Below are 13,526 nucleotides of genomic sequence, written 5' to 3'. Positions count from 1 at the left end.
AACAAAACTATCAAATAATACTTTTTTGCTACTTTGATATTGATTACAGCACCCTAGTGGTAAGCATGTGCACCAATTTGTTAGCAAAACATTTGATAACATGTAACGTAACGTTAGTATATTGACAACAAAAGATTTTAGAGGACTATGGAAGTTATTAACTGAAAAAGAAGTTATAGCTATATATCATTGTGCCCGTGTTATCTTCGATCTCTAGTATGATTTTCTGAACCAGAGATGTTCCGTGCATTGGTTCCGTGCCCTTCCCTGCCACATTGGTTCCGTGTACTGACGTTGTTTCCCCGGAGCAATGAATGGCGGACCATAACAGGAAAGCGTACCGAGTGCTTTTATATATGTCAATGACCGAGTGGAGTGGAGAAGAGCTAACAGAGCAGCGACTGCATAGCCATCTGTGTAGTGGTTAGTTTCCTTTAAAATTAGCATTGTATATAGTATATACTGTAGCTAACCTACAGTGTAAGTTTGTATCACCGTTACCTTACACTATATTCTGTTAAAGACACGTTAGCGCTGAACCAAATCGTTTGAACTAGCTAGTGCTAGATAGCTAGAGTTATTAGTATAGTTGGGTTGTGGCTAATACTCTTTATACATTCAGAATAAAATGCATGACAGTAATAGTGTGTGCCTTTTTTAGTATGATTTTATCTACTTACTGCCTAAATTACTTTTATCAGCAACTGCTAATATAACCAGAAAGAGAAAGGGATTTATTGCAAAGTAACACTTTTTGGTTGTTGGTGCATACATAAGTATATTAAACATTGATATGAAATAAACAATAAATACAGAACAAATAAACAAATATAATTTATATATATATAATACTTAATGCTGCAGTTACACGCACACAAACCGCTAAAAGCTGCACAGCTCTCTGACACGTGAACATTTCAGTTTCTTCGTGCAGCTCATTCACTCTATCACAAAAGAAATGCCTGTTGCAACAGAAAAATCGTCCTCTGTGAAAAGCCATTGACAAACCATTGTTTGTGTGTGTGTGTGTGTGTTTATTTGTGTGTCCAAAAAAGATAATCTGACCTCAGAGAAACACCATGCTCCCAGCCAAGCTGACCAGCAGGTTAACTCTGAGTGCCCTGAGGAGGATTCACCATGGAGTTTCTTACCCCTGTCTTTACTCCTCGTCTAACAGCTTCCTTCAAACGGAAGGAGGGATCACAAGAGAAGTGAGTCTCCGCTCAGTTCCCAGTGTGTTGGGAAGAGTGTTTTACAGCCAGAGTGCTATCTGCCCGTCCCTCAGACTACACCAAACACAGCAATATGGGAGAAGATCGTTCAGTTTATCAGCTGCTACAATTGTGAATTCAGCACCAGCGCCTGTCCAGCCATACCTGCGATTGATGAGGCTGGACAAACCTATTGGTTGGTATAATCATTTTTAATTTAAACCATGTCTTTCTGTGTATGTTTTTTAAGATTTAAGTTGATATTTGCTATCAGATATATTTGGATCAGCTTCAAAATACCATATTAATGCATTCCTACTTATATAATAATATATAGACTATAATTTTGTCTAAACTTAAAGTGAGATGTTACTGTGCAAATAAACTTAACAAAATGTAATATTAGATCTACAATATCTCTCTACTTCTCCAGTGTGGAGTTAAACCAAAATGTCTGGTTAACCTTAAAAAAAGACTAATTTAGAGTAAAACTGCTAGTATTATTAAAAGTTTGAACACAAACTTTGGGGTTTAGTATCTTGCCCAAAGACACTTCGACATGTAGACTGTAGGGGCCAGGGATCAAATCCTCGACCTTCTGATTAGCATACAACTGGAGTTGACCAAAGTGCTGTACAAGTTAATGTGGATGGCAAAACAATAGCGAGGAAAATAACATCAGCAAAACAACAATAATGTCAGTGGAAAAATACAAAGCAATATCATGATATGTGCACAAATCTAAAACAAAACAAAACACGTGTGGGTAAAATGCCTTGTTTTAGGGGTCCTTAACATAAGTCACATTTTCCTGCTTAGACTTTCAGATGCTAATCTTTTATATAGTTCTCTTGACTTGTGGTTTGTATGTTGTAGGGACATGGCTGCTCTACATCCCGTGTACATGGAGCATTGCGCTGGCTGCTGACCCTGGATGTCTCCCTCATCTAGGCATTCTCACCCTGTTTGGTACAGGTGCTCTGCTGATGAGAGGAGCGGGCTGCACCATCAACGACATGTGGGATAAAGACATTGACAAAAAGGTATATTAATATATTAATATTTAGCCATTGACACATTAGCTGAGAGAAATAGGTGGCTTTTGATCAAACTTATTATGATAACGCTTATACAGCTTTAGTTTTTATTTTATGCTAATAGAGCTTGTCAGCTCCATTTTAAGCAACTATATATTTCTTAGTAATCTCATTTTCTGCTGTTTTTACTTTCTAGGAAAGAGGTATATATATTCCAATGATGATGACTCATTGTTTGAAAGTGATGGATATTTTGTGCAGGTGTCCAGGACGGCCACTCGACCCATTGCATCAGGAGAGATTTCTCAGATGCAGGCACTGGTGTTCTTAGGAGGGCAGCTTTCTCTGTCACTTGGGGTTCTGTTGTGTCTCAACTATTACAGGTAGCCAGTGATCTCATGTTTTAATTAGATCTGTATTGTGATTGTTTAAAAAGAACAACAGAGGAGATGGAGCAAAGAAGCAAGTGTGTAGGTCCGACAAAAAACACTGTATTTAGACTTTATTTTTTGTGCTGTCCCATAGTCAAAGCATAGGTAATGTTGCCATGTATTAGAGTTTAATACCCCCTGAAGTCACCCATTCCAAAACACATAAGTGCAATAATGGTACTAGAAGGATTGGTTCACATTTTTTCAAGTCTGTCTTAAAACAATAATCAGGTGCCCGTATGAACATTGAAAGACATTTTGCTTGCTGTAATTATTCTCTCTGTTCATACTCGCCATGAAGGGATCCCTTCTTAATGCACTTTCAATATAAGTGATGTGAGACAAAATCCAGTCATAGTTTTCTGCAAAAAAAAACAACATTTAAAAGTCTTAGGGTCAGTAAGACAAATAAAGTGGACATCTTCCAAAGTTATACTCCGTTATAGTCAGTGAAAGTTCATTTTTGTTACCATCCCTTCACTACAGTTCAGCGGGAAAACACTGTCCAGAAAAAACTGTAACTTAAATGATACTCACTTAAATTGTCTAACATATGAAGCCTCATATTAACTTCAGATAAACCTTTAAATATATTTTTGCACAAAAGGAGACCTGTGAATTTAGTTTCCAACCACTTTCATTTTCAGTATGAACAGGAGGACTGATTACAGCGAACATCACTTTCAATGTCCACATGGTCACTTAACTCTTGTTTTAAGTCAGACTTAATAACTTTTCAAAAACACTTGATCAAACTGTTCACCGGCTGCCTTTAAATAGATGTGTTACTTGCAGTGTGTTAAAGTGCCCATATTATGAAAAAATCACTTTTTCTGGGATTTGGGGTGTTATTTTGTGTCTCTGGTGCTTCCACACACATACAAACTTTGAAAAAAATCCATCCATGCTGTTTTGAGTGAGATACGGGTTTTTGAATGTGTCCTGCCTTCAGTCTCCTGGTGAGCTGGTCAAAATCGGCTTTCTACTTACTACACTAGCCGAAACGAGCTGGCTAACCGCAGAGCTTTGCCATTGAGAACGAGGTAGAATGCTAGCGTTAGCATGCTACCTCGTTCTCAATGGCAAAGCACTGCTACAACACACACAAGTTCACCATAATCTACAAAAGAACTACTTACATGTGCGCCCTCATTTAGAAGAAGTCTCCCAGCTAATCCTGCCTTGTAACTGACCAAAGTTGGAGAAACAGCCTTTCTTTTACTGTCTATGGAGCTAACTGACATGATCTACGATCTGAGCTACTGCGCATGTGTGAGTGCAATCAAAGATAGTACAGAAGAAAAGATGTCTTACTCTGTAGCTAAAACAGAGACCTGAACACGGGGTGAAAAGAGGAGCTGCAGCAGTGAGAGAGAGCTGTGCAGTACAACAAAAATATTTTTTAATTTTTTGAAAATTAAACCATGTAAACCTATTCTGGTACAACCTTAAAATACAATTATGAACCTGAAAATTAGCATAACATGGGAGCTTTAATGTACAACAGCCAGGAATGTATGCTAGAAATGCAGACAAAACATGACCCAAATACAAAGTTGTTTATTTAATGGCTTGACTCTGTTAGACTCACAGTTTTCATAATGTTCTTCTCAGCATAGCTTTGGGCGCTGCTTCATTATCTCTTGTCATCTCCTACCCGCTGATGAAGAGGATCACATATTGGCCACAGGTTGTGTTGGGTATGTAAGATTCTCCCGTGGATGTTCTGTATCTAAAGCTGACACTTTCCCTAACAGCAACGCTAAAGCTGGTCTCATGTTCCTTCTGTTTAGGCCTCACTTTCAACTGGGGAGCACTGCTCGGCTGGTCCGCTGTCAAAGGCTTCTGTGATTGGTCCATATGCCTCCCGCTGTATTTTTCAGGAGTTATGTGGACACTGATATATGACACAATATATGCACATCAGGTAAAGTACACAATTCTTATTCATGTTTCCTATAAAGCACTTAAATTATTACATTTAGTAAATAAATAGTTCACTCATGTTTAAACCATAACTTCACTTATTTTTATCATGGACCATTGACTCCAATCACTCTGGGGAAGAGCATAATCTTAATGCCTTACATAAAGTAGGATAATATTGATTGGAGACTGAGCTCATGCTGTTCTTTCTTTGATAACTAGGATAAGGAGGATGACATCAAGGTAGGAGTCAAATCTACTGCACTCAGGTTCCAGGAGCAAACCAAACTTTGGCTGAGTGGCTTCACAGTGGCCATGATGTCAGGACTGGTTGTAGCTGGAATCAATGCTGAACAGACTCTCCCATACTATGCTGTACTGTCCACAGTGGCCATTCACCTTACGCATCAGGTGAGGAACATGGTGTTGTACAATTGAATGCTTGCTGCGAAATAGTTAATTATTACAGTGCATATAGTATAGAGTTTCATTCCATAGTGAGATAATATTCAACTGAGTGAATTGGTAATTTAAATATGTAAATTAACACCATCTATCGTTTTAATTCAATAACAGGTCTTCTTAGTTATTATCGTAACTGAAAGTTGATATCACACATGAGTTTTCCAAATAAAATGTGACCTTTTTCTCTCCTCTTTTAGATTTACACATTGGACATAAACAAACCAGAGGACTGCTGGAAGAAATTTGTCTCAAACCGAAATGTTGGACTGCTGTTATTTTTAGGTATTGTTGCTGGCAATTTGTGGAAAGAAAGAAGAGAGTCCTTACTGCAGACTGAGGAAGCAGACAGATAAGTGAAATAATCAGAACCAGTATTATTTTCACTACATCTACAGTACATTACATATTACAACGTTGGATAGTATCTTTTGGGATTGTCCCTCTAAACAAAGGTCTATGAGCGAGCAAAAAAAAAGTACTATACACTGTGATTTTAACCCTCACAATAAAGTCATTGGATACATTTCTTTGCTCATAAAACATATTTTACAGATGTCAAAAATCACTTTTAATCGATATTGTTGTAAATTGATAAATAAAATACCTCCTGGTACATACAAATATAATTCACTTCCATGTTCAAGTGCTACTAGTAGACCTCTAGTGGCTACATACATACACACAAAATGAGTCACAATAAACATGCATAATTGGGGAAATTTTAATGAGTTGTTGTTGCTAAATACAACTCAAAGCTGAATTAAGCAATTTTTACTACTAGGGAGCAGACAAACAATGGCCTCCTTAGGAAGTATTTACTGGTCGTGTAGTTACATTTTATAATAATAATAATTATACATTATAGCGCTTTAAAAGGTACTCAAAGGCACTTTACAAAGTAAAAAAAACGAAGAAAACAATAGCAAGATCAGTATAAAAACATCAATATCAACTAAAGATAAATATGAAAAGGTGCAGCAAAACAGCATAGAAACAGGACTTATCCACCAACTATTGAGAAAGAGATCTGGGTTTTCATTTCTTTATGAGTCACTGGATTACTTCAGCTCTCTGTCCTTTCATGCAAGGCAGATAGGGAATACTTGTTTAATGGGAACCACTGCCAATTATTTTATGAATGTTTTTTTCTGGGAGTAGTCACACTCAGTCATTCAGTATATGTGCAGGTTGCGCAATGTGAAAACAATGTGAGGAAAGCAGCTAAAAGCTGCACAGATCTGCAGATTTCTGTTATGCTAGAGCTGCCCTCACATGACACTGAGTCATTTATTTCAAGGCCAATAAATAAAAACATATCATTTAATGTAGGTTTAAATGACAGAAGTGATCTTCAGTTTATGCTAGCAGAGAACCACCCTGCCCCAAATTTTAAATATTGTTGCTTTTACTCCTGAAATCTGGTTAATTTAGCAATAGTGGATGAAACATAGAAATAAAGTATGAATTTTAGTTACATCTTCTAAGACTACTCAAGACAAGGAATTATTTAATTAAAATTACCCATTGCTATGGTGTTATTAATGTAGCTTTTTTTAAACACTTTATCATTTTTCCACCCAACTCAACCAAACAGTATATAACAACACAAAAAATGGGCTTAGATGACTAAATTACTAAATTGTGTTGAATTTTAATAAGATAAAAGGAAGAATTATATTGAAAAGTGGAAACAGACCTATGTATGTTATAGACAAAAGTCTCAAACCAGACTTATTTCTTAATTCTACTGCTATAACAATACAAGCAACAATCATTTGAGTGTTTATCCAGCTTAAACAAGTGTATATTTTCCTCCATGTTGATGAAGGTTTTGGGCACAAGTGCCTGTGTATATGATAATCTGCTTTCACTGTTGCTGCCCAGGTCAAAAATCCCACAAAGTGACCTAAATGGCAGCCATGCCACAACACTGAGAAACTAAAAGTCATAAACAATGGGAAACGTTTGCACCTTATGTAAACCAGTCTACGCAGCCACAAAGCTGTTGTGGTGTTCCATCGACGGGCAAACTCTGACATACGACTCAACGCTTCGATGGTCCAGAAATCTCCATCGCATAGTCTGCTCCAGTCTGGGGAGTCTCCTGGTGCATTGTCCCAGTAGCCAAACCCAGCTGCGTTATTGAGGCTTTCACTGATCCTCCAGTGAGAATAATATTGGATCCTCAAAACTGCCGCCAGACCCCAAACCCAAAGGACGCCATAGAGATTGATAGAGTTGGAGGGATCATAGGTGTTATGTTTGAGAAAATGGACAAGACAATACCTTACCCACTCCAGCAATAACACCTGCATCAACTTAAGGAAGACTACAATCAGTGGATTAGGTGAAGGTTTGAGGCTGATCCCTGCCATTAAGGTCAAAAATTGGCTGTAGGAGCACAAAGGCCCACCAAGCATTGTGGTGAAATTGAGGCTGTAGCTGATAAGCGGAAGAAGCATCACACAAGCCTTCCTTATGGTCAACACTTTAAATGTTAGCAGGACTTGTTTCTCCTGGAGGTCCATGGACACAGCATCAAAGAGGACACTGCTAAAAACAATCTGAAAGTGGAAGAGTTGTTAATTTGATTACACGAGTCATTTTATAAATGTTTAATTATCTTTTTGCATTTCATGTTTTTACCAAAAGCATAATAGTTCTGTGGTGGAAGATAAATTATTTCATTCTTAAAGTACATTTTCAGGAAATGTTTTAGCACTTGATTGACAGAAATAGTAATTTTTGCTTTTAAGTGGGTTTAAAATGGTCAGTCATGTTGTTTTTATATGCATTTATCTATTTATTGGGTTTATGGGTTTTAGGCTTTTCATGGGGTTAGTTGACAATAAGAAAAATACAGCATATCACCAGACTTATCCTTTAAATACAATAATTCATATTTGATGTTGGACGCTAGCAAAGCATGAAAGTATCAGTTTACATACCAATGAACTGATTTAAGATTAGTACCTGATGCTGACAGGCTCTTGCAAGTAGTATTCCCTGTACTGTATAAGCAGGTGCCAGAAGGTTTGCCACAACATCTGGATACCAAACACCCAGGCGTGGACACAGGTTGGATCCACAGAGCACACGAGCAGAATAAAGACAAAGGTAGAGGTGAACAGAAGCAAGCTGTAGATGCCCATAGTGATGACTGCCAGGATGCATCCTCCAACAGAAACAAACAGGTACCTGTAGATGGAAATTCATGTTGACAATCGGAAAAATGCCAAAGAGTGGTTCTGGTTCAGCTTCTCCAATGTGATGATTTGCTGCTTTTCTCTGTTTAATATAATTGTAAACTGAATATTTCTGGTTTTGGACTGTTGGTCGTCAAAAAAACATTTGAACACGTCAGCAAGGATTTGTCACTATTTTCTGACAGGTTATAGACCAAATGATTAATCAGGAAATGTTCTGCAGATGAATTGATAAAAAAACAATTATCGTTAGTTGCATGTCTATTGACAACTTATTGTGGTACTGACTTATTTCTACTGAATTATTTACGGTTTGCCAAATCAATTTATTTAAAAAGGATATTTAAAAACCAATATTTACCACATTGCTTTTACTAGTCTAAGTCTAACTTAAGTCTAAAATACAATCCAATAAATGAAATACTAACAAGTATGAATACATTTATTAGACTGGTTCTGCTATTGCCTTATGTTCCAGTTGGACTAATGACTTCATATTTCATTTGCTTTACAAATCAAACCATGAACTTACTTAAATCAAAATTCAAATATATTAGAATAAATAATTAATTACTGTTATTACTCGACACGTTGCTTTTAAAATGCAGTTTAATATATAATAAAAATCAAATTGGTTTGTAATTTCCTACCTGTATGTCAAGGACAGATATCCCCGTTTAGCAAGAAAATAAAACAAAAATGCGAATGGAAGTGAAAAACATTGGTGCATTAGAAACTGATGTTGTTCCAACAACCAGCTCATCAAACCCATATCGGCGTCTGAGGATCACTGACGGAAGACCGAAGCTGCTGACGTTTGCTGCTGATTGTCTTATTAAACAGGTGAAATACTTGTTTTACCCCATCTGACTGTCTTTGCCATTCCACCTTTGGCCTGCATTAAAGCAATCCCTTTTGTTTACCATTATCACACAGTACTGATAATAGCTTTTCTTTTTGTTTAACATTATCAGTACCGTGGGATACAGAGGCTTTTTAGTTAGTCCATATTTTAGCAAGTGTAGCAACCAAAAACCACCCCCCATTAATCAAACAAAAACAGTATCAACCCAGGAAGTCTGTTTTCACTGTTATTCTATTGTGTGTTTGGTTAATATTTCTCATAAACTGTCACACAATCTTAATCTTAATTTGTATTATAGGCCTGGTTGACCAATTGTCAACCAGGCAATTACATATGTGCATATGTAATTTTAGTCAGCTATATTTTGCTTTTCATATTCAAGACTTCCACGAAAAACAACAAACAATTAGTGTAAACAAAGTAAGAGATAGAAAAGTCAAAGATAAAAATGGAGGTCAAGGACCAGCTCCTGTGTCACCTGTAGAATTTCTTACCCCACATTTCTGACAACTTTCCCTAAAAGTCTGAGTATTCATTATTATGCATTTATTATTTATTTCAGTATTATACTGTGTGTAGCTAAATTATGTTCCTGCCCACGGAACTTTGCACAAGAGATGTCTGACCTCGTTTGACACAACCTTGGAAAAAGTCAAACCTTTAGAAAGCATTTTAGGAGGCACTTTCATACTGACCTATATTTCTGACTATTTGAAGGTGTCTCACACTGAATAATGTTTACTGTCTTCCTGTCAATACAAGACTACTGTTGTAATTATATGTTTTACTGCATTTTGTACAATAGGGTGCAGTAGGATGTTTTGAGCTGCCCTTATTAAGGCATTTTCAAAGGTAAGCACTGCAGGTCTGACCTGTCAGGAAATATGTTACACAACACTTTGTTGTGAAAAGGGCTGTATTAATAAAGTTTATTATTATATTGCATGTATTTTGGGAAAGGTTGTCACGATCGGTTAGCAGGGTTCAGAGAATTGTGGACCCAAATGCAGAGACGGGTGTGCAGTACTAGTACTAAAAGACAAAACAAACTCCCAGAGAGGAGAAAAGGTGACAATAAAACATCAGTTTTCTTGTTGTGTGGTCGCCTGCCTAGCTTTGTGTACTTAAGTCATTCAGTGTTTCCTGATCAGTGATGAAATGCCAACACTGCACAATTTCTTATCAAATCTTACAAACCCAAATTCCAATGTGCATGACTGTCAAATGTTAGTCCACCACTGACCACAGTGGTGTTAAATACATTAAATTGTGTAAAACGTAAATAAAAACAGATTACTGATAAACTTCATTGGTTTTTTAATAAATATTCACTCATTTTGAATTTGATGCCTGCAACACCTTCCAAAAAAGCTGGGACGGGGGCACGTTTACCACTGTGTTACATCACCTTTTCTTTTAACAACATTCAATAAACGTTTGGGAACTGAGGACACTAATTGTTGAAGCTTTGTACATGGAATTCTTTCCCATTGCTTGATGTACGACTTCAGTTGCTCACCAGCCCCGGGTCTCCGTTGTCAAATTTTGCAATTCATAATGTGTCACACATTTAGAAATGGGAGACAGGTCTGGACCAGTCTAGTACCAGCCCTCTTTTACTATTTTGTAACGTGCAGAATGTGGCTTGGAATTGTCTTGCTGAAATAAGCAGGGACATCCCTGAAAAAGACGTTGCTTGGATGGCAGCATGTGTTGCTCCAAAACCTGTATTTACCTTTCAGCATTAATGGTGTATTCATACCCATGCCATGTGCACTAACACACACCCATACCATCACAGATGCTGGCTTTTGACCTTTGCGCCGATAACAGTGTTGATGATCCTTTTCCTCTTTGGCCCGGAGGACATGACGTCCATGATTTCCAAAAACGATTTGAAATTTGGACTTGTCAGACCACAGCACACTTTTCCACTTTGCGTCAGTCGATCTAGGATGAGCTCGAGCCCAGAGAAGCTGGCGGCAATTCTGGGTGTTGTTAATATATGGCTTTCGCTTTGCACGGTATCGTTTTAACTTGCACTTGTAGATGTAGCCACGAATGGTGTTAACTGACAATATTTTTTCCGAAATGTTCCTATGCCCACGTGGTAATATCCTTTATATAGTTTTTAATGAAGTGCTGCCTGAGGCCACGGGCATTCAATGTTGGTTTTTGGCTTTGCCGGGTATACGTGCAGAGATTTCTCCAGGTTCTCTGAATATTTTGATGATATTATGGACTGTAGATAATGAAATCCCTAAATTCCTTGCAATTGTACTTTTTTTAAAAATTTTTTACTGTTGGACTACTAGTTCACGCAGTTGTTCACAAAGTGGCGAACCTCGCCCCATCCTTGCTTGTGAATAACTGAGCCTTATGGGGATGCTCCTTTTACTGATACCGTTATTGCAGGCCACATCTGGTACCATGATGCGGGAGAACTACAGCATTGTAAATGGAACAAATGCAGCTTTTTATTTGGTTACATCTGGTAGAAAAACTATTTAAGTGGCTTCTTTACCTCGGTACAGACTTTACAGAACAATGAAAACTATATAAACAGTGTTGGCCTGGCCCCTCGGTGCATCTATTGATGCATTTCCGTTCCCCCTATAGCCTTTCAATATATATTTTTTTGAATCTGGATGTTGCTTTAAAGGTGTTCTGAGCGATGTTAGGTGACGTTATTCTTGTTGACGTTCAAAGTATTTTCAAACAAAACGAGACTAGTTTGCCCTTCCCTTCTCCTCATCCCGTCCCCTCCCCCTCCCTTCCGTGCTTCAGTGAACTAATCCCCCAACCCCCACCCCAAATCGTTCTTGTCAGTTATTGGCTGAACGCTGGAACACTGAAACTTTGTTTTTGTTGCCGTTTGTGGACCCTGGGGTGTCTACAGAGACCGCGTTTTTTTACAGTGTGTTCAGGGGACTGAGAGGTTTGCTGTATGTGACAAAAAATGTTGTAGCCTAAAAAACGTGTGACATCACTTAGAGTACCTTTAAGTAGATCCCAATGTATTCATCCTACATTTAAATGCATCTTTGGTGGTTAAATCTGTATTTAGAGCTGCGTTCTTGCAATCACATCACCCAAGATGCATTTCAAATGCTGAATGTGAGCAAGGCACACGTTTTTTTCCAGGTGGATTTATCCTTTAACGTAAATTAAGAGCCCTCATAGGTCCAATCTCTGTGGTTTCCTCTTATAGACTTGCAAGGAGGCTAGGACAGGTGTAATGTGTTCACGCTTTTTTGTATTCGTGAGCAGCCTAGCCGCTGCATTTTGGACCATCTGAAGCTGTGCAACCAGAGTCAGAGGGAGACCAAAGTAGAGAGAGAGTTACAATAGTCTAAGCGGGAGGTTATGAAGGCATGGATGACTTTTTCCAGATCATTGTATGACAGAACAGACTTGAATTTAGAAATTATTCTTAGTTGGTAAAAACTGGTCTTTACAACAGAAGATATTTGTTTCTCCAGGTTAAGATGGGAGTTTAAAATGACACCCAAGTTACGTGCATGGGGTTTAACATAGGGGGCAAGGGGACCAAGGTTGGCAGGGATGGCAGTTTTGGATTTTGAAGGACCAAAAACAATAACTTCAGTTTTTGGGGCAATTTGTGGTGCAGCAAGGCACACATGTAAGACAATCAGACACACGGCACAACAAAAGAAAATCCACATTAAGTAGAGCACATGGAATACATTAATCACCTAATTTAAAGTGGTTGAGGTCCTATAATCCATTATTAAGGTGCCACTTATTCCATCATAAAGTGCTAGTGCAACACAATCCAGATAAATAAATACTCTATAAACACCACCATCACTAATAAAAATCTGAGCAACAAATACCATCACAAATAAAACTCCAACAAATCCATACAAATCTAATCCAGTACAATCATAAGACTTAAACGGACCCTAATGCCCTCTATACATAATACACACACACACACACACACACACACACACACACACACACACACACACACACACAAATACCATAGAAATAAAAAGTTAAACCCATAAATAGCTAGCAACTAGTTTAGCCTTTTCTACAATATCATCATCATCATCATCATCATCATCATCATCATCATCATCATCATCATCATCTGACATCAGGACCCAGGCATACCCTCACCACCTGCAGCCCTGGCTATACCTGAGTTCAGGAGTGAAATGGCGGTTGGAATACATGAGTGTCTATACCGGTTGCTCTTGACTTGGGGAAATCTGACATTATTGCCATGATAACATTATTTACATAAACAATCTCAAAGTCAGCTGAAGTCAGTTTTACAGTATTTATACAGCCCGACATCATAAATCACATATTTGCCTTAAGCGGCTTTACAATGTAGCCTAAAGCATAAAGTG

General features: G+C 37.8%; 2 protein-coding genes across 7 annotated transcripts; one reads left to right on the top strand and one right to left on the bottom strand.

Moving 5' to 3' along the window:
* Positions 1–41: 41 nt before the first annotated feature.
* coq2 (coenzyme Q2 4-hydroxybenzoate polyprenyltransferase) lies at positions 42–5,696 on the top strand. 6 transcript variants are annotated; one of them, XM_028577725.1, is made up of 9 exons: positions 42–59; positions 702–744; positions 1,056–1,407; positions 2,088–2,254; positions 2,510–2,631; positions 4,294–4,379; positions 4,473–4,606; positions 4,828–5,016; positions 5,268–5,696. In XM_028577725.1, exons 3-9 carry the CDS (start codon positions 1,080–1,082, stop codon positions 5,421–5,423), a joined length of 1,182 nt encoding a protein of 393 aa, XP_028433526.1. In that variant the 5' UTR covers positions 42–59; positions 702–744; positions 1,056–1,079; the 3' UTR covers positions 5,424–5,696. The 6 variants fall into 6 exon arrangements, with proteins under 6 accessions (XP_028433526.1, XP_028433521.1, XP_028433523.1 ...); XM_028577720.1 differs by lacking the exon at positions 42–59 and adding an exon at positions 250–423 and having other exon boundaries at positions 1,178–1,407; XM_028577722.1 differs by lacking the exon at positions 42–59 and adding an exon at positions 251–423.
* Positions 5,697–6,409: 713 nt separating this feature from the next.
* mboat4 (membrane bound O-acyltransferase domain containing 4) lies at positions 6,410–11,020 on the bottom strand. The gene is made up of 3 exons (XM_028579163.1): positions 10,941–11,020; positions 8,044–8,268; positions 6,410–7,623 (listed from the first exon to the last, which is right to left on the bottom strand). The coding sequence occupies exons 1-3, from the start codon at positions 11,018–11,020 to the stop codon at positions 6,705–6,707; spliced, it is 1,224 nt and encodes a 407-aa protein (XP_028434964.1). The 3' UTR covers positions 6,410–6,704.
* Positions 11,021–13,526: the final 2,506 nt, after the last annotated feature.

This window comes from Perca flavescens, chromosome 5, assembly GCF_004354835.1.
Source record: "Perca flavescens isolate YP-PL-M2 chromosome 5, PFLA_1.0, whole genome shotgun sequence".
Classification (NCBI taxonomy): Eukaryota; Metazoa; Chordata; class Actinopteri; order Perciformes; family Percidae; genus Perca; species Perca flavescens.
The sequence above is the reverse complement of the archived record's forward strand: the minus strand, read 5'-3'. Positions and strand labels throughout refer to the sequence as shown.